Source organism: Balearica regulorum, chromosome 26, assembly GCF_011004875.1.
Source record: "Balearica regulorum gibbericeps isolate bBalReg1 chromosome 26, bBalReg1.pri, whole genome shotgun sequence".
Lineage (NCBI taxonomy): Eukaryota > Metazoa > Chordata > Aves > Gruiformes > Gruidae > Balearica > Balearica regulorum.
This window is the reverse complement of record NC_046209.1, coordinates 750,432-774,823: the sequence shown is the minus strand read 5'-3', so window position 1 is coordinate 774,823 and position 24,392 is coordinate 750,432. Positions and strand designations below refer to the sequence as shown.

At 57.9% G+C, this 24,392-nt stretch overlaps 2 protein-coding genes across 7 annotated transcripts in view; one reads left to right on the top strand and one right to left on the bottom strand.

The window, feature by feature from the left end:
* The first annotated feature begins 13 nt into the window (after positions 1 to 13).
* On the top strand, positions 14 to 8,158 carry CBARP (CACN subunit beta associated regulatory protein). 6 transcript variants are annotated; one of them, XM_075776722.1, is made up of 10 exons: positions 14 to 285; positions 2,539 to 2,610; positions 3,183 to 3,328; positions 3,439 to 3,500; positions 3,860 to 4,025; positions 4,102 to 4,276; positions 4,475 to 4,627; positions 4,942 to 5,149; positions 5,286 to 5,469; positions 5,799 to 8,158. In XM_075776722.1, exons 2-10 carry the CDS (start codon positions 2,563 to 2,565, stop codon positions 6,964 to 6,966), a joined length of 2,310 nt encoding a protein of 769 aa, XP_075632837.1. In that variant the 5' UTR covers positions 14 to 285; positions 2,539 to 2,562; the 3' UTR covers positions 6,967 to 8,158. The 6 variants fall into 6 exon arrangements, with proteins under 6 accessions (XP_075632837.1, XP_075632838.1, XP_075632835.1 ...); XM_075776723.1 differs by having other exon boundaries at positions 5,857 to 7,355; XM_075776721.1 differs by having other exon boundaries at positions 80 to 285; positions 2,424 to 2,610; positions 5,857 to 6,874.
* A 268-nt stretch (positions 8,159 to 8,426) lies between these two features.
* Positions 8,427 to 24,392, bottom strand: part of STK11 (serine/threonine kinase 11) — a 42,943-nt gene continuing 26,977 nt past the window's right edge. The window contains exons 8-10 of the mRNA XM_075776726.1: positions 19,025 to 19,218; positions 10,523 to 10,757; positions 8,427 to 9,102 (exon numbers count right to left, since the gene is read on the bottom strand). Coding sequence (XP_075632841.1) covers positions 10,549 to 10,757; positions 19,025 to 19,218 — 403 coding nt within the window. The 3' untranslated portion in view covers positions 8,427 to 9,102; positions 10,523 to 10,548. The remainder of the gene's footprint in view (positions 9,103 to 10,522; positions 10,758 to 19,024; positions 19,219 to 24,392) is intronic.

Below are 24,392 nucleotides of genomic sequence, written 5' to 3'. Positions count from 1 at the left end.
CCGACCTGCGACCACTGCCGGGGCTGCGGTGCCGGGGGCGCCTGGGGCAGAAGGGGCTGGGGGCTGCGCTGGCTGGGGGGCGGGCAGGGAGTTGCGGGGCGGGCAGGGCTGGGGACGGGCAGGGCTAGGTGCAGGCAGGGCTGGTGCAGGCAGGGCTCAGGGCAGCCTCTGTCCCCACGTGACGCCCGCGCCGCGCGGGGGCGGCTCCGGTTCATTCATAAATCCCGGGGCCGCTCCGCCGCACCGAGCGCAGCGGCGGCGATGGAGCCCTGGTCTCAGTTGTAGGTGAGTGTCTGGCCCCGCCGCCTCGCGACAGCCCCTATCGCGACAGCCGGAGCCGGCGCCGGCTCGGCCGAGGGCACTCCATCCCGCCCCACCGCGCGTGCAGGTCTCGGGGGCTCCTGCATCCCTGCCTGCATCTCTGCCTGCATCCCTGCCCCACAGCCTCCATCCCTGCCCGCATCCCACATCCCTGCCTGCATCCCTGCCTGCATCCCCCATCACCGGGCTGAGGCCGGAGGGGCGGGAGGGCGGCTTTGCAGCCGGGGAGAGCAGAGCAGGTCCCTCCAACCCCCGACCCAGCCGAGCCCCGCGGGGCGCACACACGCGTGGGGCGCAGACCCGCCCCGGCCCCCCCCGCCCCCCCACTCTCACAGGCGGACACGTGCAGGAGCACGGCAGTACCGGGGTCCCCCGAGCCCCCCGCCCTGGGCACTGGCAGCGGGCAGGAGGGCGGCCCCGTGCCCCCACCCGCGGGGACAGCCCGGGGACCGTGGGGACCAGCCCCCTCCTCCAGACAATGGCCGTCCTGTTCCCGCCGGGTCGCCATGGAGACGGGATTCCTCCATGATGGAACAGGAGGGACATTCTTCCCGCACCCCCCGCCCCCGCCTCGGGCCAGAGGGTCCCCCGCCAGGATCCCATCCGTGGGGTGCCTGTCCTGCGTGGAGCCGCAGCCCACTGCCCTGGGTCTGGGGTCTCCCACGTGCTCCTGGCACAGCTGGGCACCAGAGGAGGGACTCCCTTCTCCTGCCCCTGGGGGTCGTGGGTGGGTGGTGTCATCCTGTGCTGCCTCACTCACCCCACAGCTCGGGGATGCCCGAGGGCTGGTGTGGGTGGGGGGTGTCTCTGACCTGGGTGGTCCTCAGCGCCCGGATATCCCCCCAAGGGATTCGTACCCCGAACCAGGGCAGGGCCATGACACCGTAATCCCCCGCTCTGTCCCTCAAGCAGCTTTTCCCACCCAGCCCTGGGCTCCATTCACATTTTTTGCTGACCTGATTTTAAGCGGTTTCCGAGCGCCCCGGCCGGTGCAGCGCCCACCCCTGCCCACCCCCCGGGGGCTCCCCCCGACACCAGCATCGCCCACCCCAGCTCAGCCCCAGCCCCCTCCAGCAGCCCGGGGACACACGGACCCGCAGCAGGAGCTGGAGCCCTCCTGGGGCCCTGCTGGGTGACACGGAAGAGTGAGGGGGTGTCAGCTTGGTGGCCAAAGGCCACAGGGTTGATGCACGGGTGGGGGTGTGGAGGCATCCATCTGTCTGTCTGTATGGCCCCAGTGGCTCTCGCTCCTCAGGAGCTCGGCCCTTCCCCATCGCCCACGGGCCCCTCGGCAGCCCCGGCCCCTCGGCAGCCCCGTCCCCTCCTGCGTGGGGACAGTCCGGTGACGGAGCCATTGTCGGGCTGACTCAGAAACGTCACCTGCCACGCTCCAGTGACACCCACGCCAGCTCCATTCACACAAGGTGTGGGGCAGCCATCTGCCACCCTTCCCTGCTGAGGTGCCCCGAGTGCTGCTCCCCCTCGAGCTCCCGCAGGCAGGGACTGAGCAGCCCAGACCCCCAGCCACCCCATCCCCTCTGGCAGCAGTGCTTGGGTGCCGGGGGCTGTGTTTTGGCCCCTTGGCTCCCTGGGGATGGCAATGATGGGGTGGTGTGATGTCACCTCCTCCCCTGTGAGCCATCCCTGGTGAGACCCCAGGGCAGGGTCAGGCCCCCCCCCGGCCAGCTCTGGCCACCAGGAATGGCCGCCATCGGGAGCTCTGGCTCCCAGCCTGGTGTGGGGACCGTGGCCTCTCTCTCTGCCGGTTGCTGGTGTGGGGCTCCACAGGCGCAGGGATGGAGTCTGCGCCCCACACAAGCCAGCAGGCCCCGGGGCTGGGTGCAGGGTGGGGGCCCAGCTGAGGGTGAGGGGGGGTCCCCGGGGAGGGGCAGCGGTCCTGTCTCCTTCTCCCCATCCCGGGCCCCACCTGCCTCCCCATCCCTCCATCCCTCCCTCTGGAGCCACCTTCCCTCCATCCATCCAGACCACACCTTCCACCCCTCCCTCCATCCTCCATCCTCCCTCCTGACCACACCCTCCCTCCATCCCTTCATCCCGGTCCCTCCCTCCATCTCTCCATCCCGGTCCCTCCCTCCCGGCAGCTCCGCACCGCGGTGCCGGGCAGGGCCCGGGGCCGGGCAGGAGCCGCTGCCGCCGCCCCCGGCCCGGCCCAGCCGCCCCGGTCCGGTGCCTCCCTCTGTCTCCCCCTCGCCCCAGGACGCGCTCGGGCCGGGACGGACCATGAGCGATGACCCGACGCCCTGGGACAACGCGACCGAGAGCGCCACGGTGAGCGGGGCTGCCCTGCCTGTCCCTACCCGCCCCTGCCTGCTCCTGCCCACGCTGCCGTCCTCGGGGGGCCGGGGGAGGGTGGGGATGCGTGTCCCGGCGTGGGGCAGTGTCTGGGAGGTGTGGGGTCTGTGTTGCTGCCGTGGGGCTGCGGTCTGCACCCGGGTGGGATCAGCAGTGGTCACCCACCCCGCTAGCCAGTCCTGGGGCACGTGACACCTCTCTGTGCCCTGTGCAGCCCCCCGAGATGCTCTGCAGCGCCCCGAGATGGTCTAGGTGCTGGGTGTCCGAGGGGCCCCAGGTGCTGCTGCCGGATCAGCCGTTTTCCCTCAGCGGGTGCTGCCAGCTGGGGGGGTGCAAGTGCCAACCCCCCGGCTGCGGTTGCCTTGGTGAAGGCAGGTCCCCGGAGCCGGCAGCAGGCCCGGGGGCGGCGGGGGAGCGCGAGTATCTCTGGGGAGCAGCGCTCGGTGTCAGCCTCGGCACGGGGGGGCTGCCCTGGCACCCTGGTGAGGCAGGGTTTGGGGCTGGGCCGTGTCCCCCCCCTGCGGCTCAGCCCCTGCCACCCTGTGCAGGCGGTGCCCGGTGAGGTGTCCCCCCAGGATGGCTACGTGCTGCTCCTCGCCCTGCTCTCCATCTTCATCGGGGGCACCCTGGTCTTGCTCTCCGGCATTCTGATCATCTGCCGCCGGTGCTGCGAGGCCGACCACCGGCACTCCAGGTGGGCACAGGCTGTGGGGACAGGCGACACTGCTGCCCCTGGCATGCATGGCACCGTGAAGGGGGTCAGGGGTGTGGTGCAGGGCACCACTGACCCTCCTTCCCACGCAGAGCCAGCGATGACCCTGAGAAAACCAATACCACCTACCTGGACGACTCGCAGCCAGCCCAGGGTGAGTGCCACAGCAGGGCCAGGGGTACTGCGGTGATCTGCCATCAATTGCCCACCAGTAACACCAGCTGCACCCCCAGCAGCCCCCCCCTTTCCCTGGGAGGGTAAAGCAGCTCCTGGGCCCTCCCCTCTCCTGGGTGTAGCCCCCAGCCCTGGGACAGGGATGGCCACACGCCCTCTGCACCCTCCATCATCTGTCACACTGGTGCCCTGGCTGCACGAGCAGGACTGGCAGCCAGGAGCGGGGACCCCGGGCTGGCATTGAGGCCCTGGGTGCAGCGAGGTTGCCAGGCCTCAGCTGGGTAGGCTGGCATGCACCACAGTGGGGGGACCCTGGTTGCTGACCCCCCCCTCGCACAGATACCACCATCAAAGTGGAGGACCCCGACTGCCTGTCATCCTCCAGCTACCGGGATGCGGAGAGCGAGCGGTTCCTGTCCTCCAGCTCCTCCACCGCCCGCCGTGTCTCCTTCAATGAGGCCGCGCTCTTCGACCAGAGCAAGAAGACGCAGGAGAAGGGGAGGAGGTGAAGCACTGGAATAGGCTGGGGGGGGGGTGTTGGGGGGTCAGGGCCACCCCTCCTAACCCAGTGTGCCCGGCAGGTACACGCTGACGGAGGGGGACTTCCACCACCTGAAGAATGCCCGCCTGACCCACCTGCACCTCCCGCCGCCTGCCCTCAAGATTGTCACCATCCACGAGTGCGAGTCCAGTGAGAACAGCCTGGCCATGACCCCCTGCCTGCCCCCACCCAAGCCCGGCCTTGCCATCTTCCAGGTGAGCCCCTGGCACCCGGGTGGACACAGGGGGGATGGGGGTCCGGACGTCCTGCAGCACCCCAGGGAGGCACCGCTGGATCTGGTGTGGGAGTCTCAGGGCAATGCTGGATGTGGGGTTGGGGGTCCCAGGGTGTGGGAAGCCCCTCCTGGTCCCCGACCCTTGTGCAAAGACCCCTGAGCATGCTCTGCCTTGCAGCCCCCTGCGGGGGCCCTGCCCCAGCCAGCGCTCCCCAGCCATGCCGTGTGCCCCAGCTCTGCCCTGCCCGGGGACACCTACAACTCCACCGTGGACACCAGCTTCACCGAGGCCAGCCCGTCCGCCTCCTCCGACTCCGGGGAGGGCCCCTCGGTGAGTGCCCAGGCGAGGGGCTGGGACCAGGAAGGGGAAGGGGCTCTCCTGCCTTGGCAGCCTGCGCAGCCCCGATCCCCCAGCACAGGGCTGGCCCTGCACCCCAGAGGGCTGCCTGCCCCCCCCCGCTCTGTGCCAGGGAGAGATGTGGGCATCCAGCTAGAAACAGGCTCTGCCCCCCTCCCCTCGTCCCCTGCCCCGGGGGACATTTGTGCATCTGCTGCAGCCGAGCAGGACAAAGGAGCTGAGCTGGGGCCCGGGGGGCCGTGCCTGGAGCCGAGCGGGCACTCACAGCCCCCCCTTCCCCGCCGCAGTTCACAGCAGCACCCAGGAGTGGGAAGGTGGTTGGGACAGGTAGCGCCGGCGCCGGGGAGCCCACCCCAGCCCCCGCCCAGGGCACCGTCCTGCAGTTCTTCACCCGCCTGCGCCGTCACGCCAGCCTGGATGGAGCCAGCCCCTACTTCAGGATCAAGAAGTGGAAGCTGGAGAGCACCCAGCGGGCATCCAGCCTGGACACAAGAGGTGGGTGCTGCCACCGGGGGGGCAGCGGGGTGCACGGCCCCGCGGGGATGGGCCGGGCGGGTGGAAGTGCGTGGGCAGGGGGGCTCACCATGCCAGGAGGGGACCGTCCCCCCAGCCCTGCCCTGTGCCCCTCTAGGGTCTCCCAAGCGGCGGCAGTTCCAGCGTCAGCGGGCGGCCAGCGAGAGCATGGACCAGGAGGACCAGGACCCTCATCAGACTGACATCATCCAGTACATCGCCCACACGGATGACGTGGCTTTCCACCCGGCGGGCGGCCCCTTCCTGCCCTCCCCCGCCAGCCCCCCACCCTCTCTCGGCAGGTATTTTTCAGTAGATAGAGGGGATGGGGACGGGCGAGCCGGGCACTGGGAAGCGACTGAGGGCCCCCCCCCCCCGCACGGGGCAGCATGGGGTCCCGTGTTTGTGCAGCTTTGGTGGGGAGGCCAGGAGGTGGCAGGGTGGGGGCTGAGGGACCCGGTGATGGGGAGGGGAGCTTGGGTAATGGGCAGGGTGGTGGGGACAGCACGGGGGACCGTGTGGCACCATGGCACTGCCACACAGCCTGCAGGTGCTGGGCTGGCATCTCCCCTGGCTGCTGCTCACCGGGTTTGTCCGGGTCCCTGCCGTGACGCCAGGGTGGTGCCTGCAGGCTAGAGCCGGGCGAGGGGGGTGCGGGCAGCCCCGGTGAGGCCGGCGTCCCCGAGCAGCCCAGCGCCTACCATGACATCTGGAGCCTGCGTGCCTCGCTGGAGCTGTATGCCTCCTCTGAGCGGAGCAACGACCAGGACTCGGTGCGCAGCGATGGCGGGGACAGTGTCTCCTCTGCTGGCGGCATGCCCCCCTGCCCCTCCTCCTCCCTGGATGAGGCCGAAGGCCCTGAGGAGAAGCTCTGGGGTCGGCCCAAGCCAGAGGAGTCGGAGCCGGGCACGCGCAAGCTGTTGCAGATGGACAGCGGCTATGCTTCCATTGAGGCACCCAGCCGGGGGGGCGAGGAGGGGCACCCCAAGGACCAGACGGCCTCAGAGAAGCGCATTTGCTTCACCAGCGCGGGGCGGAAAGGTACCATCTTTGAGAGCTTCGAGGGCCGGGAGCCGGAGGAAGAGGAAGAGGAGGAGGAGGAAGAGGGGAGCACGGCCCGGGGCGCAGCGGGTGGGGGACCCCCCTACCCCCACAGCCCCCTGGCCTGGTCCCCGTACGGGCAGATGTTCCCGGGGCGGGATGCTCTGCCCCGGCGGGACTACAGCATCGATGAGAAGACGGATGCCCTGTTCAATGCCTTTGTGCGCCATGACCCCCAGTTCGATGAGTCGCCGCTGCGGGGCAAGCACCGCTCCCGCACCCACCTCCGCAAGCAGTGGCAGCACACCAAGCAGTACAGTGACCCCGGCGTGCGCTACCCTGCGCTGGAGCGGCACCGCACCCCCCTGCGCCGTGGGGACAGTGCCAACTACCCCCTGGACGCCCGCTTCCACAGCCCCCTGCCCCGCATTGTCAGCGCTGGTGATGAGGAGGCGGCGGAGGCGGCCGATGGGGTCCCCCCCACCCCGGCACTGCCCGACCCTGAGATCCAGGTGATCGTGGAGGAGCCTGGAGAGGCAGCCCCTGAGCCCAAGGCTGGCTCTGAGCCCCCCAGGGATGATGACTGCCCCGGCCCCGGGAGATGCCTGGGGCTGGGCTCTGGATTGGAGCTGATGGACAAGATTGCCGGCGGCCTGGAGGAGCGGCTCTACGGGCACTTGAGGAAAGTGGGACAGAGCGCTGAGCCCATGGTGGCCGTGGCGGCCAGCGATGCCCCCCCCGACCACAGCCCTGTCTAGGCCCAGCGCGAGGGGGAGAGACCCCGGTGCAGGGGGTCTCGGCTCCCACTGGGGTTCGGGGCTCCATCCCCTCCTGCCAGTGTGGGGACCAGCCCGGTGCCTGGGGCACTGTGGGAAAGGGGTCCCCAGCACAGGAAGGCCAGGAAGGGCGTGTGGGGGCCCCTGGCCGTACCACCCCCACCATGGGGGGTCCAGTAGCGTGGGGTGGCCAAGCCCCCTCCCTCCTGGGAGTGTGGTGTCAGGCACAGGGCTGGGGGTGCCCAGGGATTGGGGCACAGAGGTGGAGCAGAGCGTTGGCCTGGAGGTCGGCGCTGAGGGACTTCACTAATACCCCCCAAACCCACCTGAGGCCTGACCCTTACCTCACGGCAGAGCTGTGTAGCAGATACGCTCTCCCCTCCTCCTCCGGTTTCTTACAAGCAATAATGCCTCCCATCTGGCTGGGGAACGTCCTCATGAGGAAGGGGCCGGAGCTGGGCATCCCCCCTGGCCGGCTGGGGGATGCTGTAGTGCCGCCCTGGCAGGGAGGCAGTTATTTGGGGAGGGGGGGGAGTCGCCTCCTCAAGCCCACAACCCCCAGTTCTGCAGGGAGCCAGGGCAGGAGGATGCTTCGAGGGGCTTGTGCATCCCCCCAGGGGCACGGGTGAGCTGTGGGTGCTGCAGCAGCACCCTGAGGGCTGGGGGGGGGGGGGCAGCACCAGCCCTGGGCCCCCCCTGTAAATACCCTCATGTGGGTGGGGGCTGCCCGTCACTGTCCCTAGCAGGAGCAGAGCCTGGGGTCAGGCCAGCATGTGCTGTGGGTGACCCCCCCCCCCCCCCCGCCGAGTGCTCCGCACCGGGCTCAAGGTGTTCAGAGGGTATTTATTGATTTTTATAGAGGTGGATGCTGCTGCTCCAGGGGAGGGGTTGGCTTTTTATTGGGTTTTTAGTTGTGTTTCAAAGGATGGGTGAAAAAAAGGAGGAAAAAAAAAAAAAAACAAACCCAAGCTGTGTTACCTGGGAGACTCGGCAACAGGGGGCGGGGGGGGGGGGCCAGGGCACAGCTGGGCCCCCATATCCCTCCATGGCACCCCAACTGCATGTGAGTAAAGAGGCCGGGTTGCTCCTTCCCTCTGCAAAGTCTCTGTCCAAAGCACTAACTCGATCTACAACTCAGCATTTTTAAGTCTATAAACAAAGGAGAAAAAAAACCCCAAAACTGTGACTTTTCTGAGCTTCCTTCTTACCTTCCACCCCAGGGCCGGCATCCTCCCCTGCCCAGGAGCTGCTGGGGTGGGGGGGACAGGGGCCCACTCCTGCCCCAGCATCACCCTATGGCGGCTCCCCAAGTCACTGGGTTTGCCTGGGGGGGGGTCTGCGCCTCCCCAAAAGGAGCACACCCCCCAGGAAGAGGGGCTGGCCCTAGACCCAGCCCACCCCCCAACCCTGCCAGCTGCAGGAAGAAGGACATGAAACCCAACTCACTGTTTTCACTTTATTTTATTTAAAAAAAAAAAAAAACAAAAAGAAATAAAGAAAAAATACACCCAACGCACCCATTCCCTTTTCCGAGCCCTTTTACAGCATGCAGGTTTAATAGAGTTTTGCTTTGTCTTAATACCTGTTTTTTTTTTTTTTTTTCCTCATCTGGTTTATTTTAAACACATCACGATGTGTAGGAATCTCTAAATATACCGCAAATATAAACAAAAAAAAAAAAGAGGAAAATATATAATATATAACAGTAGTCTAAAACATAAAGTGCACGGCAATGGCTTTGCACGACTTCTACACAGCCAGGGTGGGCACAGCCAGGCCCGGCAGGGAGAGGGTCCCACCGCACCCCGGCCCCGCTCAGCCCACCCTTCCCATCGCAAAATTAAAAACAGAATCAGTGTCTTGATTGGCAAAGAGTGATTGGGGAGGAAGGGCAGCATCTGTGCAGCCGGAGGTTTCATCTTCCGAGGTGGCAAGTGGGGTCTGGCCGCCATCAGCTCCCAGTTCCTGGCACTGTCCGGAGCGGGGGCCGCAGGGTGGGGTGGGTTCCTTGGTTGGTTTCCTCTGGTTTCTTTTTGGATCGTAAGCACAGTCCGCTCCCAGGAGAGAGGCAGGGATGGGGTGAGGATAGGGGATGCAGGCTGGCCCGGCCCTGGGACGCTGGGTGTGGGAGAAGGGAGAGGAAGGGGTTAGGGTGGGCGTCGAACTAGGGGGTGCAAACCTCTGCTCCAGGTCTCCCTCTCCAACCAGCACCCTGCAGGTGGGAGCAAGAGGGGCCCTGGGGTCCCTGCTCTGCCCCCATGAAGCCAAAACCCAAGGGGAAAAGGCACTCGGGGAGCATCATTTAGGCCGAGGTGAGGAGCATGTTCTTTCAAAGGTTTTAAGGCTCCAGCTAAGGGGAGGGGTGGGGGGCAGCGCAAGAGCAGGCGGTTTCCAACCCAGCCGACCCCACAGTGCAAGGGGAGCAGAGGCAGCAACCGAACAGGGCTCTGGCAGCCAGCATGGACCTTCTCCTTCCCAAGACCGCTGGGCAGGTGCTGCGGAGCCCCATGCCAGGTACCCGCACAGGAAGGGGCGAGAAGAGTAGCAGATCCCCGGGGAGACCCAGATCCAAGGCATTTGCTTGCCGATACAGTAACTCCCCATGCAGGTGACTCACTCCCAGCCATGAATTAAAGATGAAAGCTGCCACAGGGGCTGAGCGTGCGGGTCTGACAGCTGCAAGGGGAGGAACAGGCTTTTATTTCTGGCTTTTTTCACACCACAAAGCTGGTCGTGATCCAAACAGATAACAGAGCCTCAGCCCCACGGAGCGCCGGTGACGAGCACAAGCGCGAGGCCGTGGGTGGATGAGCGCTGAGCATGAGTCATTGCTGGCTCACTTATGAATGAGGGGTGGGAAGAAGGGGACAGGGCTGCGGAGCCCAGCAAAGAGCCGGAAGGAGAAGCAGGGAAGGGAGCTCAGCTTCCCCAAGGAGGGGAAGGGGCTCAGGCATGGCAGTGGCCTGGCAACCTCTGGAAACATCCTGGTACTCAGCATCCTGCTGCAGCCCAGCTCCTCCACATGCCGGAGGCTGTGTGGTCCCCTCAGAGAGGAGGGCAGTGAGGCCGGGAGCAGCAGGGAGCAGAGCAGGGAGAAAGCGGGGGGATTCTGGTGCCAGGGAGAGGGGTTGTGATGACACGGCCTGACTGCAGCCCAGGGGGGAGAAAGGATTCCACGACAGCTCTCCTCCGACATGACAGCAGCTTGCAAGGAGGGGGTAGAGCAGAGCCAGGCAGGCAGCAGAGCAGGGCACAGGGACCAGGGGGCACAGGGAGGTCCCCATTGGGCTCTGCCCCCCCCCCCCCCCAACACCACAGGGGATCCAGGGGACGTCAGGGACATTTGCAGAGGGATGCTCAGGAGCCAGAGCTCTCCCCTCCATGCCCAGGACTATGTAACATCCCTTCACCCCTTCCAGCTCCCTCCTGCTGCCCATGGTTGGGGCAGGCTCAGATCTGCCACCCCCCCCGCCCCCAGCCTTTTCCTGGGCAGTGACCCATGGTGGCCACCTCCCACAGGGACCAGGTTGCCACGTACCTGTGCAGAGCGTGGGGGCTCCCGCCTCACTGCTGCTTGCAGGTGGAGAGCTTGCGGATCTTGCTGCTGGCGGAGCAGGCCTTGCGGGAAGGGTTGGAAGAAGCGCTCGCCCGCCGCTCTGCCTTTGATTTGGTGCTCAGCTGTCCCGTCTCCGTCCCGTTCATGCACACAGCCTTGGGCAGCCCTTTGCCGCGGCTCTGCCCATTCTGCCCTGCCTCCTCCTCAGGCACCTGTCCTGCAAGGGAAGGGAGACAGTGAGGCAGAGCGAGGGCAGCAGGCCGGAGCATCGCCTCCAAAAAGCAACCCTTCCATCGCCCGCAACACGTGCTGCTCAGGGAAATCAGAGGCCATTCCTACGCCTTAGGGACCACAGGAGAAGCAGCCCAGATGGGGCATGTGTGAGGTGGGGAGCCTGAGACTGCATCTCTCTCCCCGCTCCCACCAAGGACTGTTTTTACCCCCGTTTCTCCAGCACACAGCAGCTGGTGGTCCCCAGCACACAAGAGGAAAGAAAACCCGAGGTGGTGAGTGAGAACATGGGCACAGCCGGTCCAGACCTTGAGAACAGCGTGCCCCCACCTCCCCGGGCAGCCGCCGTGCCCACCCTGCACCCCAGGCAGCAGCCCAGCTCCCAGCGGGGGAGCAGAGGGGCCGCAGTGGAGGAAGTCTCTCCTCCTCCTCCCCCCCTTCTCTGGAGGAAGATGCAAATCCCAGCCCCATCCACTGACCCAGGGGCTTGATGTATTTGCAGAGCAAATGCCCGCCTGCCTCTGCAGCGCAGGGGAAGCTCTGCTTCACCCGCAGCAGCACAGCCAGATCTGGCAGGGGCCGGGGCACTGCCCATTTAGGCAGCGATGCAGCAGCTCAGGCATGCCACCGTCCCCCAACGGGGACACCCAGATGGGAGAGCGGTTTCAGATCAGCCCCTCTCCCCTCCTCTTACGGGCTCGGTGTGACTCAGCACAGCAGATGAAGAGCCATTTCCAGAGTCATCTGCCTGCTGCCACAGCTGGACGAGGCCAGGCTCGCATCCCTTCACCCAGGGAGCGACAAAGGGTGAAGCGCAACCCAGAGCGGGAGGGGACACCATTGCAGCCACTCCCATGGGTAACGCAGCGCAGCCCCCGGCCAGACACAGGGCTTGTGAGAGGATTCATCAGGTTCCCAGCTCCCCCCCACCGGATCCAGCCGAGGCAATTTCCTTCCAGCAGGAACGTCACGCTCCAGGGCCCTTCAGTTATGACTCAGAGGTTTGAGTGGAAGCGAAGGCTGTAAGACGATTATGTGTAATTTTCTTTAAAGGATGCTCAATCCTTTCTCCGCCAAGGCCGAACAGCACGTCATCTCTCTGTACTTGCGCCAACAATCACCCCACTACCGAGCTCGGGGAGGAGGGGGACACGCACAGGGATGGGGGCGGTGGGAGAGCCGCTTCTCTGGGGAACAACGGGGGTCCGCCTTGGACCCCTGCACTCTCCTCTCCCTTGCTGCATTCCACCCGTGTACCACTGCGGCAACAGGGCTATGGGGGTTCCTGCCTGCTCTGCTCCCGTCCTCCATCCCCACGCGGCTCTTACAGGGAACCTGCCAGCTACGGACGGCACATCATCCTCCAGTCCTCCACAGGCGAAGAGTCATTTGGGAAAGAAAAGCTGCAAGCGGACACGGAGGTCACGTTGTTCAAAGTCACCTTCAGGACCCACCTTCCTCTCCCCAGAGGGTTCGTGCTGGGGAAAGGGATCAGAGACTCGAAGCAGCAAACACAGCAGGAGCCCGGCCCCAGCCCCTCTGCCTGGTGGGGTTTGGTAAAGCCTCACCGGCACAGAGACGGGGACCAAGGCACAGGCTGCAGCAGGGCAATACCCAGAGGGCTGGAACAAAACCACACCCTTGGAAATAAGGCAGCAGATTGAGTGTTTCCATGGCCAGCCTGGCCTGGCGCAGGCTGTGGGCACCAGAGAACCAGGGTGCTCACCGGGGAGGGGATTCCCCCCCTAAAAGCAGGCTTAGCTGCTGAGCTGGGCTCAGGCAGGAACTACCTTGAGAAATTACCCTGTAATTGATCTGTAGATCACAGCAGACAGTTCTTCGAGCTGGTCAGCTGTGCCCCCAGCTTGCTGAGAGCATGGGAGCACCTTCCCGGTGCTGTGGTTTGGACATTCCAGCACACTAGAGCTGGGCCTCCGGCTGTGCAAAATGGGGTGAGGGACGGCTGGTCTGCCCCAGGCATGGGATGGGGCCTGGGAATAGCGAGAGGGGGGGCAGGATGGGTCCACCCACTGCAGGGCGACCAGGTTACAAGCGCAAGTGAGTTGGTGAGCTGCCCCTTGCACCCTTCTCTGACGGCTCCACTAAGTCCTGACACAGCTCCCAGTTCTGGCTTGTTGCTGCTTACCTGAGCGCTTCTGCCTTGCCACGGGAAGGATGGATTCGCCAGGGATGGCTGCTGGCTTCACACACCCGTGCCTATCGCTGCCAGAGCCGATGGCGCCCGCTGTGCTCCTCGGGGGGCTGTCCGGCCTTGCACCTCCCGAGAAACACAGCCCCAGCCCCATGCAGAGCTTGGCATGCAGGATGGAGGTACCCCGGAGATCTGGCCTTACCTCAAACACCCCGAAAATGACTGGCCAGGGGAGAGGCTCAGGAGCACAGAGCTCTGCCCAGCTGTGCACCTACAGACCTGCTATTGACCTGATCGGCTTCCAGCTTTGACCCCTTCGGAGGGGGAGACTCCCTAGGAAGGGCCGAGGGGCCCGAGCTCTGGGACCCCCTCCGGCAGATCCCAGGGATGGGGCTCTCCTGGTGAGCAGGGCAGCCCGGCCATACCCCATCCCAGAGCTTAGGGTTTTTTCCTCTTCTCCCCACATCCCAACTGCATGTCTGCAGAACCTCAGATAACCCCATTCAGAGCAAAGCTGAACAGTTATCCTTCCCCTCCCTCAGCTGAACTTGGGCCAAATCCATTAACGTTTCTGACTGGGGAGGGAAAAAAAATAAAATAAAAATATCCAAACAGTTCATTTGTCTTTTGTGTGACTCTTCCCTCCTCCCCCTCCCACCCCGCTTCCAAAGCGCAGTCCCAGGAGTATGGATACCAAGGAGGGAGGGTGAATTGCAAGCTAATTTTACCTCCTTCACCAATGACAGCTGCTGACGTTCAAATTAATGAAAATAAAAAACCAACATGGGATGAAGTCTTGGCAACTGTCTGCCCACGCGGAAGCCAGTGACCCAGTGCTGTGTCTGTTCGAACAGCTATATCCTACCTTACCATTACCGGCTGAACAGCACTAAAAATAAAATAAATGAAAAGGAGGGCTGAGAGAGGCATTGAGAACGTGCATGTTCGTCCTTGCCACCTCTCACATTTCTTAATGGCTCCATCCAGCTCATTCAGGCACAAAAAAAGGTTTCAAAATAAAACCGTGAAGAGCTTTTGAATTGCTGTGTTTGTCAGACACAAACACGCATACATTATTTGTGGCTAGAAACGCACCTTTTCAAGCGCCAGGCATTACTTAAAGACTCCAGTCCTGGCTCTATTTTCCAGCCTCAGGCTGAAAGCTAAGGGAGCAAAACAAAAACCCCCACGACCCAGAATCAAGCTACACAGCCATTTGCCTCTGCAGGAGGGCTGGGCTGCAGCTGAGGAAGGGGTTAACGGTAAATGAGAAAAAAAAGCAGAGCACAGCCTTCTAAGTCTGAAACGCAGCACAAAAGCGACAAGCAAGATGCTTACATTCATCTATTGCATATGCTGCCTCTCTCCAAAGGAAAAGGCAGCCACTTCTGGAGAGGATGCTTTGTCACGTGTTCAATGCCACAGCTACTCTCCTCAGCGCTTCCCTCGGATGAGATGCTTAACACCAATTGAACCAGGGGCGTGTAACATTTCAAGCTCTCTAGAGCTGCATAAACCTTTAAATAACCCTTTAAAAATAAAAGCACATTCTCAAAGCCCCTTCTCCCTCTGAAGAAGGCGAGATTTAATGAGGTTCCCTCTTTTCCTCTCCCAAATTGAACACCCACTCCCACCTATGAGTCACTTGTACTCCTGCTCTCGCTGCCCAGCAGAACCACAACTGAATCGATCAGTCATTTACAAGGGTTTGGTTTTTTTTTTTTAAATTTTTATTTTAATATGGTGTCACTGTTAGAAATGTAACACTCGCATGGAGCTGAGCAAGTTCAAAAGGATCCTGCAGGAAGACTCAGGTATAAAAAGATTACTATTTATTCTCTGTGCAAGCTGCCCCCCCTCCTTCGCAAATACCACGCAAACCCCGGGGCACGCTGTACCCATGCTGGGCTCCCTCCTCACCCCACACCTTCCACCAGCTCATTATGAGTGTCGCACTTCTGGTGAGGGGATTTCTGTCCATCCCAAGCACTGAACCTGTAAACTGCACATTCATCTCCCATCTCACCGGCCCCTCTTACCCATTTTTAGCTTGTTTGTTAACAGCCTTATTTTAAGGGATCTCTGCAAGTGCTGTGAACAGCTTGACCTCTGTCACAGCCTGATCTGAATTTGTAGGGTAAAGACAACAATCCCCACAGTGGACCAGTTCTCAGCTGTTCAGTGCTTAAGTCCACATCAGATCTGTTCCTGCTGGGTCTGGGGGCACACTGTCCTTTCTAGGGCAAGCCAAGCCAGAGGCGATTTGCCTGAGGGAGAAGAATTTGTTCCACGCTCAAATATGTTCCCAAATCACGGGTGGTAAAGAGCCACACGTGTTCAGACTCAACGACCTACCTAAGCCAGGGCCCTGCTGACAGCGACAGCCGCTCGGGAGCAGCACGAGAACATCCAGTACAGAAAAATCCTCCTCCTGCTCCAGATGGTTCCATGGGGACTTCCTGGACTCAGGCCCACATCTGGACTGCTGTGTCTGACAGCCCCCAAAGCATCCACCCTTCACAGACACATCCGACAGTCACCCACACTACAAAAGCCTAACACTCAAGTGCTGGGAAGAGGATGTTCAGACTGGCTGGAATCAGCGCTTTATTTCACTATCAGCGATTTATTCTGCTAATCTAAGCAATTAAGCAACAACTCTTGAAATAACTGAGAGGTTAAAACCCGTCACCATTCACCAGTTAAGTTTAACCGGAGTCATGTCCAGCCCACCCACCCTGGCTAACCGTAACATGGGAAGTGCTGGTCTGTGGGGCCACAGTTAACCTTTAGGTCTCTAATCCCTCTGAAACAGCACAAATTACACACAACTTAAAAAAAATAATCTTCCAGTAATTTGCCTGTCATCTTCTGACATGAGAGCTCTTATTTGGGTTTAAATACTGCTGTTTGCATTAGGAGTGTATAATAGCTGATATTACTGCTCTGGAGATGATCTCCCACTGTCACAGTCACCTGCTTGTGCATGTGGGTACATCCAGCTCAGCCGGCAGAGACATGGCTGCTGGAGGAGCACCGGCACGGCCAGACTCTGGGGTGTGCACGGAGCAGCAATGCTGCCTGTGGGACGTGGTCACAGTCCCCCGTTGCTGGAGGAAGCCTAGGAGTGGAAACCAACGGCTGAACGGCAGGAAGGTGTGCACGAGTGGGCACAACGCTTCGCCCACTCAGTGCGGCAGGCTCAGCGGCAACCCTCACCCGACCAAGAGGATCTCGCATGCTCTGCTGTTCTTCTTCAGAGCAAGGGCAGAACATGGTGTTTTTCCAAACACAGATGATAACGTGCAACCCCCAGCTGCCAGAGACCCTCAACAGCAACCAGGACAGACACCTCTGCCCTGGCCTGCTGGACACACCACCACACACTCATGTTGGAAGCCTAAGCTTCCAGTTTTTAATCACCCTGAAGCGCATAAACCAGACAGCAATGCAGGCTAATCACCACTGGAAAAGTTAAAAAGAAACAAAAGCATTTTAAAGAGAGTGAGCACAGACAGGAATGTATCTTCTGTACAACATCATTCGTGGGGCAGGTCTGCAGGAATGGGCTGGATTTCATGAGTCAAGTAACCCACTCTGAAAGGGGTCACAAACCATTGTCCTCTGCAGCATGCTGAACCCCTACAGCTACCCTTTGCTTAAAAAAACAAAACAAAACAAAACCAAAGCCAAAACCTAAAGAATTATTCCCTTGCAGAGCAAAGTTATCTGCTTTTGAAATAATACAACTGTCCTGGAGACAGGCAGGATCCTGCTGAAGCTCAGGGGAAGCAAGGAGATGATCATGCGCTCTCCAGCCACTGCCATTAGCTCAAGGAAGCTGAAGAGGGCAGTGGCTTTGGAGCCTAGGCTAAGCTTCACACTCCTCTTCTGTGCCCGTGGCCGATGGGAGCACGGCTTCCTCTCCAAACTGCTCATCACGACTGCTCAGTGCTCCGCTCTGTTCTCTAAGCCCTGCCTCAGCTTCCTCCTCTGCAGCTGGGAATGCACAGGGAAGCAACACAGCACTGTCAGAGACGTGCACACGCTTATTCTCTCAACTGGCACTGAAAGAGCAGTAACGGACTGTCCTGTGGGTGCTCGGGTTGGCTGCAAGAAAGTCAAGTGCTAAGAGCAACAGACCTACTCTCACAGAGGTTATCAGCTTGGAAGGCTGGCCCTCCGAGGGGGGTTACGGGCACACAGATGAACTGTACCCTCCCCTTCTGCCTGTTGAAGCCAGTGCAGAAAGGAAACTGTAAAACAAGGAAGGGATGTAAGTGATGCTTGCTATGGATTTCCAAGCCTGGCAGCCTCATCCCTGTGCTCAGGCCCCACTGCCTGTGACAGGGCTTCCAGCCCCAACTCTTCTGCAGAATTACATCTCATGCGCTTACACATGGGCCGTTCCCAGCGAGACCTCTTGCAGAGGAAAACTGCTAACCTCCGACAACAGGAAAAGCATCCGGCAGGTCCTTCTTTCCCCTGCTTCTGTACTCAGAAAGGCCCTAGCAATCAAGTGTGTGCTTCAGTAAGCCTGCTGTGTTTTTAAGAGGATCACTCCTCCCAAAAAGGCTGTGCTAAGCTGTGAGGAAAGGCCCGGCCCCAGTCAGATTCTAGCACAAAAGCCTGTGGTATGCAAGGAGAGAGCAAAGGACAGAGCACTGTCGGTCACCCAGCTGGCACGGGGACATGAGAAAAGGTTATAAATTACCCGACCGTCACCAGTGAATCAGCACTTGGAAATAGATGTATTTCACTTTGATGAGACTCCCTTCATCTTGGCAGGCTCCATCTCTGACCCACCTACATATCCGTTTGGCTGAACATCTGAGCAGCCACCCTGTTGGGGACTGTCACCTAGGACGTCACATGGCGTGGAGCAACACGCTGGCTTAGCAAGTTGGGCTCCAAGCAGCCTCTCCCCTCAGAAGACGCTGCCTGGGAAGCCAATCTTCCTTCAAGTTGTTGCCCAAAGAAATTTTGGGCATTGGGTACAGTTTGAGGCTTATTACAATTCAAGGCCTGACACTTTATTCTTCCATGATAGTACTTCAAAAAAGCAGTTTCTGTCCAGCCAGGAAACCAAGAGAAAAACAAGGTCTTCAGTTGCAAGATTTGGTAAAACCAGACCTTGCTGTGACTTGGGTCCACAGAAACCCACCAGGCCATCAGTAAGGAAAAACCAAAGCAGTTTGGTTAAATCTTGAACTACAGAAACCAGGACCTTCCTCATTGCAAAGCGGGGTCAGTCGCAAGTACTCTAATTGGTCTGTGGTAGAGTACACCAGCATCCCTACAAACAGCACTTGAAACCTTCCCTCCAAAACAATTAAACTAGGCTGGAGCAATTAATCTAGCAAGTCATGGTGGTGAGAACACAGGCAGCAAGACAAAGATGAACTGCTGCCTTGATCATCCAGTACCGCTGCTGCTGTGACTGTAAAGCCGAGTGGCTGTCATCTTTGGTCTCCCCACAGACATGCCCTTCAGCCTTCCACTCACAACTGACGTGGCTTACAGGTTCAGAGAGGCCAGAGAAGGAAAGCCACTCAGTTATCACCACTCTGGAAGAACTGCATGGTTAAACCACACACGCCCCTGTACTTACGGGTTGGCTTACCTTAAAACAACAGGAAATCCCTAATAAACAATTCTGTAACCAGACAGTTACCAAGACCGGAGCAGAAAAAGGGTCTCGGTGTAAGGCCACCAGCACCCTTCTTCCCCAGATGTGCCATCTACTCTGAACACTGAGTCATTTTAGGGCTCCGGTCCAGAATAACTCAGCCTAGCAGAAGTGGGCAAAAGGATTAAACGTGCTAACCAGAGTCCAGCCAGAGCATGCTGTTCCTGGCAGCAGGGAGGAAGTTGGCATGTGGGTAACACAGGAAGGGGCACTCTGGCTCATCAAATCAAGGACCAAGGCATCCGGAGCATTGTGGCTCACTCACTGTGCGTCACTCGCACCACTTAATAATCAATCCTCTCATCCACTGCTGAAAGGATTATTCAGACCTCGAGGTCTTTCCTAAAAAGCTTTAAACAGACAAAAAGAAATCTACTTCTGCCCTACCCATCCCAGCATCATTCTCTCCTACCTGGTACTGTGAAGTCCTGAGTGTAGATGATATCATCTTCAATGTCATACAAGTCATCATCATCTTCCTCATTGTAGCCATGCAGATCTTCCAGATAAGGCACCGCCGTCATACTTCTCCACCTGTCCTTTGTTTCTGGGCTGGGAGGTATGGGCACCAGAGCCTCTGCCTGAGCGTGTTTCTTACGAAACCAACTGAAAAGAGTCCAAGAGCAGAGTTTCATCAGTACAGCTTCCCTTTTCAAAGGCACTAAGACACGGTCCCCTTCCACCCCAGTATTCAAAGGCACATGCAGTCCGTGGAAAACTTCCTAGCCAGTTTTATGCCACTGCAGGTTTTTTAACGTGCAATAACCAAGAGAGGCAAGTGTCGAGAAAGGCCAGTCTGGCTGACAACGCTGCAGGGTGCACTGTTCCACAAGTAGCTTGGTCAGCTAAGGAGAAACGAACGGGTCTGCCCAGCTGTTAGCACATTGATGTCTGCTGCCAAGACACACCGGAGTGCAGGACGTCTACAGAAGGGCAGCTCAGGGCCTGGAAACAGAGTGCAGGAACATTTTCTCCGTCACCAACTCAAGCCTAAACTATCTACCTATAAATCAGAACACGTTATTAGAGTTGCTAGAGCTCCTGAGTTGTAGTGCCAAAGCAAGCAGAAAAGGAGAAACTTCTCCTGTCCTAAAGCTGAGGCTAATCCAGCACAAGACGACAAAGAAAGTTCGCAGAATGTAAGCCTGAGGAGAGCGGTATTTACTTGCAAGCTCCTTTAATGGGCAGTTTTCAACAAGACCCCAGCTAAAGTGCTCATACTTTATCTTTTTATCCCACCTCTGTCTGAAGGGACTTCTGTTACCATTAAAACCAGTAGCCATAGTGCTACCATCTGCCCAGTAAAGGATATCAGCTCCAAAAGCTGATCTTAATCAGATCAGGAATCCAACAGGCTTGCACCACAGCAGCATCTCAGAAGCCATACGGGCGGCCTCTTTCTTTTTTGTCATACTTTCATCGCAGGGTTCCAACACCAGACCATCTCTGGGACATGTCTGAGCACTGCACGTGGGAACCAAAAGCTCCCCAGAAGTCCCGCTGGAGCCTTCGCACCCCTTGGGATCCTCTCAAGTGCGGGCGTGAACAGAAGTTCCTCCACAGCCAGGTCACCACATCAACTGCACTCTTGTGCTCACCTTGCTAAGTATTACGTAGATGCCACTTACCTGTACGAAGGGATATTCAGAGTCTTTTACAGCAGGAGGCAGCCTAGAAAGGCTAAGCTTTTTTCACCCCTTTCCAAGTTTACTTTAGGCTACAAAAGGCTGCTGCTTTAGGAAGCAAGTGAAGGTCTCTCTGAAAACACACCTCGAAAGCAGAGCAAGATGGAAACTGATCTCTTCATGGCATATTCTTGGCCTGATGACACAAGTGCTTCCCCCTCCCTAGTTTGCAGGGGCACCCAGTAACTTCTGGTTCATCACCACTGAGCGGGGCCTGAAGCCACTCAAAGAGCTCTTATAAACCTGAGCTGCCATCTGTTTTTTTATCACTTCTGCTCCAAAATCATTTTAGGAAGTAAGGGTTGGATGAACCTCCTGCACAGAAGAGCAGTAATTATAATTTTGGTTTAGTCTTACATTGCTTTGACAGTAGGCCTAAAAAAAGTGGCATTCTAACAAAACTATCCAGCAAAGCAAGGAGTTTGGAGATAAACAAATGAAAACGTAGCTACTGAGACAAATCAGCTAGGATTGAAAGGAAGAAGTGGCATTACAAGAGTTAAGTAAAATGCCATCCCAGCTACTGGACTAGCAGAAAGCAAGCAGGTCCAACATAACTAGATTTCGGCCAAGTTTTAGCAAAGCCTGTGGATGGCTTCCTTGGTGATGCGCATGGCACACAGCGCTCCCGATCCGATCATTTGATTTCCTTTCCTTGGGAGACTGCTTTCATCAGGGAAGTGACTGCCAAGACAGCAAGTGCAGCCGAGGCTGATCCAGCCTGGCAGGAGCATCTAGCCCAGGAACAGAAGACCCAACACAGGCACCAGCTACTTTTGCCAGGGGCACTGAGCTAGAGGGGTCCAAAGTAAAAGCCAGGGACCTAAGGAGAATGGAACATGCAGGACAGATGGGATCAGACTGACTGCCATTAAAAGGGGTATCTTAAAGGAAGAAAGGCTATAGCAGCTAGTGTTTTTATTTTGCTGTATTTCAGCTCTGCCTCTTTCTTCCCTTCTGTCCTACTTAGCAGGAGAGTAAAAATAGGCTTTTATTAACAGCAGAAACCCGAATCACTGTACTCTAGTCATAATGATTCCATCCTCTGGGAGGTGATTTCAAATACTTGCATATGCATGTATGGTAATGAGGATATAGAGTGAGAAGAGAAATTCATTGAAGTTCTAAGAAAATCAAAGACCTCTTGGAAGCAGCCTCAAGCAATTCTGTATGGAGTAGCAGAGTATTTCCTGGCAAGCAATTTTCCATCAGGGACAGAGATTCTGCCTTCTGCACTGGTGCTAAATGTTATTAGTGAAGATTTGCTCTTCACCTGAGGACCGCTGGCTCCATCAAATGCCCAAATCCAACTCAAGAAGCTACCAGCCACTAAGGCAGCAAGCAGGTACCCTTCCACAGTGGAACTCTGCTGTCAGGCTGCGATGCAGACGAGATAAAGTCCCTCCACACCCTGCCTTCACAGTGACCCTAGCACACAGGCTGGACAGAGTGCCCTATTTCACCATTTACTCCCAGTTTCACCAATGTTTTCCAAGCCAACTGCCCTGACACAAACACAGCCATTCACCTGGTGTTCACAGACTGCTGCTTTAACAGCTAAGGGAAGAGAAAAGCTTTTGTGGATCTCCAAAGCGCCCCTGCCCCAGAACACTCCCTGGAAGAGGCAGATTCCTCTCTGGTCTGTGAAACAGTTCTTGGCCACTCCCAGCCCTCTGAAAGCAAGTGAAGGGAGCAGCAAGGATATCATTTCTCAGTACTTTGCAAGCTTGTTGAGAATGGCTATGAAGCATAGGAACTCCAGACAGCAGTGGCACAAGCATTAATTGTGATCCTGCCAGTTAAGAAGTGGTGTCCAGGCGGGTTGCTATAATCTACAGGGAGATAAGACAGCAAGGGTCAAGGACTGAATGAAAAAAAGAATTGGGTCGACCAATGCTTAATGAGTCTGTCTGGTTTGCAGCTTCCAAGCTCAAATTTTACATCAGAAGTCATCACTCTGCTCTTTTCAAGTTTGGGTATAAGCAAGGTTAAAATAAGAATCAGTAAGCACAGCTGCAGCTTCCAAATACTTACAGCTAATTCACTTCCCATTCTAGGTCACAAATATTTCAGTTTGCTTGTTTTGTATATGGACAGTTTTCTCTGAAACCAGACGCCAAGCTGCAGGTCGCTACCCTGCCAGCACGGATCGGTTATGAATGATTCTCCACCTCCCATGATACCATGTAAGGGCTTCAAGCTTGCTGGAAGTTCACCGTCACCACAAGAAGCAACTAACAGCATTCCAGCTTCATTCAGTCCTCTCGCAGACAAACGTGGAAGGCACACAACAGTGTGCCCTGGGGAAAGGCAACACACGCTAGCAATAAATACGAAGGGCATCCCTGCAATTGCTGCTCCAACTTCTGTGACATCAAGAGATGCCCACTTAAGTCAGGTTCATATAAAAATAGAAATGAGTAAGAAAGAGAAGTGGTTTTCCCCCAGCTGATGCTCGGGCCAAAGGTCACAGGTTGACTCCTACAAGGAGAGGTGTTCCGTGCACAGATGGAGACTCACATTCCTTTAGCACGCCATGCAGAGTCACATTATGAAACCAATTTGCGGAACATGGTTAGAACCACCGAAGATTCCTTCCACGGGCCTGCCAAAGGGAAGGGAAGCAGACCCAGGTGCCTCGGCAAGAAAGGAAGGGAGAAGAGCTTTTGTGTGTGTCCCACCAAGGGGAGATTACTGCATGACACCACGGACAAGGGATGGGAAAAACCTGTGAGCATGTGTGCTGCAGCAGAGGTAAAGGGAAATCCCTCTCACTCCCACAAATTCAGGCACAGAAGTCAAGGAGCACGCTCAGCACCTGCAAAGGAATCTACAGTGGCAACGCACATGGATTTCCAAGGGCTCCATGGCAGGGCATCCAACAGCTTCCCTCCAACGCTCCTGGAGGATGCTGGGGTGAGCAAAAGCACCGGGGAAGGTGGCACAGCAACTTCCAGGAAGTCAGGAGGAGACACTAGTCCAGCAGGTTAATTTGGACCTTCACTAATAAAAGGTGGAAGTGCCTTCCCGTTCTTGCTATAAACTCTTGCAATCGTATCTATGACTGAACAAATTAAGTGTGACACTTCTGGAGAAGGAAGGCAAGATGGTTGCCTTGGAAACAAGGGACAGAGGTAGAATTCTGCATCCACTTCATCACTTTAAGTGCTGCAGCAGGGTCGGGGAATTAGTTACAAAATGCAGCATACAAGCATTAAGCCCTTCAGCAAAAGCACAGGGTAGAGAGGAGATGGTGAATAATCTCTAGGGAGCAGGTTGCTAACTCCCTGGCTCTTGGCAGCTTTTCTTCACTGTCCTGCACCCCCACCCCAGGAGTACAAAATATACACAGAGGTGAACTAAAAGTGTCAGTTTTCTACCGAACATCATCCTAGCCAGATCCTTCTGGGAAGAAAAGGTTTGAAGACTCTTTCATTGTTATTCAGCGGTCAGCTTCTGGCAGTTCATAAACTTAGATGACAGGCAGAGTTTTAATTCATTTCAATTTATAACTCGCAGGTCTGCACTGCACAGATTGACTAGGTTTGAAAAGCCTCTGAAAGCAAAGAAGAGAATTTAGCTTGGTCCTGCTGAATTAAAACAAAGTGCAGAAACACACGAGTTTGATGCGGGGGTTCAGCTACAGAGATGAGGAGGGGAGGAAGGCAGCTGGCAGCCATAAAACTACGCAGACTCTTCCTACAGCATTCTTCAGACAGGGCTGCCACTACAGGGGGGGAAAAGCATGTGGAGTAGCTGACAAGAATAAAAGGGAGGAATGGCAGAATTACCATCGCTGGGCAGTAAACACATGCCTGGCTGCCTTCTCTGCCTCCTGCAGCTCTGCTGCTTCATGGAGCGGTACTCAGTACTTCCTCAGTGTCTCCCCTGACCCACTGATTAAACCTTTTATCCTTGATCCCACTACAAGAGCAAGAAGCATCACTCTACGGAAGGTGAAATGAGAGCTGTTTATCCAGCTCTGGACGGATCCTGTGCGCCCAGCTCCACAGCCATGGGACGCCTGCTCTATGACGCTTCCCTTGGGATCACCCTTTCCCTCAGGACAGGAATGCAGCCCCTTCCCTTCGTGCT